Source organism: Austrofundulus limnaeus, unplaced genomic scaffold (genome assembly GCF_001266775.1).
Source record: "Austrofundulus limnaeus strain Quisiro unplaced genomic scaffold, Austrofundulus_limnaeus-1.0 Scaffold313, whole genome shotgun sequence".
Lineage (NCBI taxonomy): Eukaryota > Metazoa > Chordata > Actinopteri > Cyprinodontiformes > Rivulidae > Austrofundulus > Austrofundulus limnaeus.
This window is the reverse complement of record NW_013952715.1, coordinates 328,734-330,800: the sequence shown is the minus strand read 5'-3', so window position 1 is coordinate 330,800 and position 2,067 is coordinate 328,734. Positions and strand designations below refer to the sequence as shown.

The window sequence follows — 2,067 nt, the reverse complement described above, 5'->3', positions numbered from 1 at the left end:
CGCTAAGCGACAGCGACAAAAGTTGAACATTTTTCAACTTTCATATGTTGCGTCGCAAGCTCGCATGTGTACGTATACGAGCGCGAACTTTCACATGCACTATTTTCGCCGGTCGCTTAGCTGGAGGAGGGCAAGCGATTGTCGCCTCACCGCACAGGCTCCATAGGAAATGAATGGAGAGCGAGAGACGTCGCCTCCCGTGTGTCGAGCCCTTTAAGCGCCAGAGAGTAAGMGTAGCATTAGCATTGTAAGTAAACATTAGCTTTTCTTTTTTTTTCAGTAAGAGGTTTTTATTTAATAGAWTTTTTGGACAAAAAAAATCGCAATATATCACAATATACTGCCTTGCTTACAGCATCGCAATATATCGGGATATATCGTATCGTGACCCCTCTGTTATATGTATCGTATCACCTAATTCTTGCGAATACACAGCCCTCATCAGAAGGAACATTTCTCAGAGCTTCTCAGTCCCATCGGGGCCGTTAATGAAGACCTGGTAGATTAAGATTTCTAACTGAAGTGAAGACCAGCAGCTTAGTGAGTCACCAGGAAAATAAAGTTGTTTAAAGACATTCTTCTGCAAGTTTTACATTAAAAAAATGTTAGGTTACTTTGTAAACACACCTGCACAAACAGCTGACGGAGGATGGGAAAAAAAAGCAGCATCTTACCTCGAACTTCCTTTTCTTGCTGTGAAAACTGCATCACTTCCTGTTCCTGTTTTCATCACTGTGGTTGTTTTATCCCCTCAAACCCCCCCAAAATAAACAGAGTCAGTATTGGAGCACTGGATACTTTTTATGCACAACATAAAAGTGGATATGGTCAATTTATTTAATATCAGCACAATATATATTGGCTCTGAGCAGCTTTTATAAACAGAGAAGTTCCGGCCTTCAGAAACAGTGTGTAAAACCTTCGACAATGCTGATCACCAGTTACAGTAAACAAGTCTCAAATCTGTACAAACATCTGGATCGGTAAGAAACAAGTCAAACCCACGCCCACAAACTTGACAATGTTTATTATATATCCGATCAGGGTTATTTATGTTAAACTTTATACTGAGTTTTATTTCCTCATTTAACATAAACACAGGAGACTCACGAGGACAGAGGGCTATAAAATGTTTAGCACGAGTGCACTGAGGGGATTCTTCTTTTTTAGCTTTTATAAGTTCCTTTATTTAATAATGGCCTGCTTAAAGGCACTGCCACGATACAGGGGGAAGCTACTGTCCATCACTCACACAAGACAGTCCATTCTAGTGTCTAGTATATATTAGGGGGGAGGGGCTTAGGGGGTCAGAGCGCTATAGGTAAATCTCATAGAAATCGTCGAGCTCCTCGTGAAACAAGTCCCATTCGTCCTCTGAATCTGTCACCTCGTCGTCGGTTCCTGCAGCCAGCAGCATGAGGAGCATCTCGCTCAGCTCGAACGTCACCATCTCCTCGTCCTCCGTGTCGAACGAGTCCGTGCTCTCCCGCTCGTCGAAGATGTCCCACAGAGGCGTCCGCCGCGAGTTCTGCGGGTCGGAGCAGTCGTCAGCACGATAACTGCTGGGCGTTCAGCAGGCCCAGTTTGGGACTGAATTAGGTTTTAGTTACCCGGTTCCTGCTGGTGGAGCCGGTCTGTCGTCGCTGTGGTTGAGCTTCCTCCAGGCGGCCGTCGGGGAAGGCGTGTTTGTAGAAGCAGTTTGAGCCGAAAGGACACGTTCCACGTCCCTCGTCGAAGTATCGACACGCTTTGGTCCTGGAKAAAACACAGACACTCGGTCTCAGCAGGACTAAGACCTGGGTCAGGTGAGACCCTGGAACAGAACATTGTCAGTGTTTGTGCTTCCAAAGTAAAAATCATGTTTGTTGTGTTTTTAAAGTGTAACTAACCCCCCAGTGAAAGGATTACTGCACAACAAGGCTAATTTACAGCGGGTAAAATAAGTATTGAACACGTCAACATTTTTCTCAGTAAATATATTACTAGAGTTGCTAATGACGTGAAATTTTCACCAGATGTCGGTAACAACCCAAGTGATCCATACATACAAAGAAATCAAACCATAAA

General features: G+C 44.2%; 1 protein-coding gene across 1 annotated transcript in view; it reads right to left on the bottom strand.

Moving 5' to 3' along the window:
• Positions 1–782: 782 nt before the first annotated feature.
• The window catches only part of mkrn1 (makorin, ring finger protein, 1), a gene marked incomplete at its 5' end in the record, with an annotated part of 24,639 nt that continues 23,354 nt past the window's right edge, over positions 783–2,067 (bottom strand). Inside the window, 2 exon segments of the mRNA XM_014021976.1 lie at positions 783–1,528; positions 1,611–1,755. Of these exon segments, the coding sequence (XP_013877430.1) occupies positions 1,316–1,528; positions 1,611–1,755 (358 nt within the window). The 3' untranslated portion in view covers positions 783–1,315.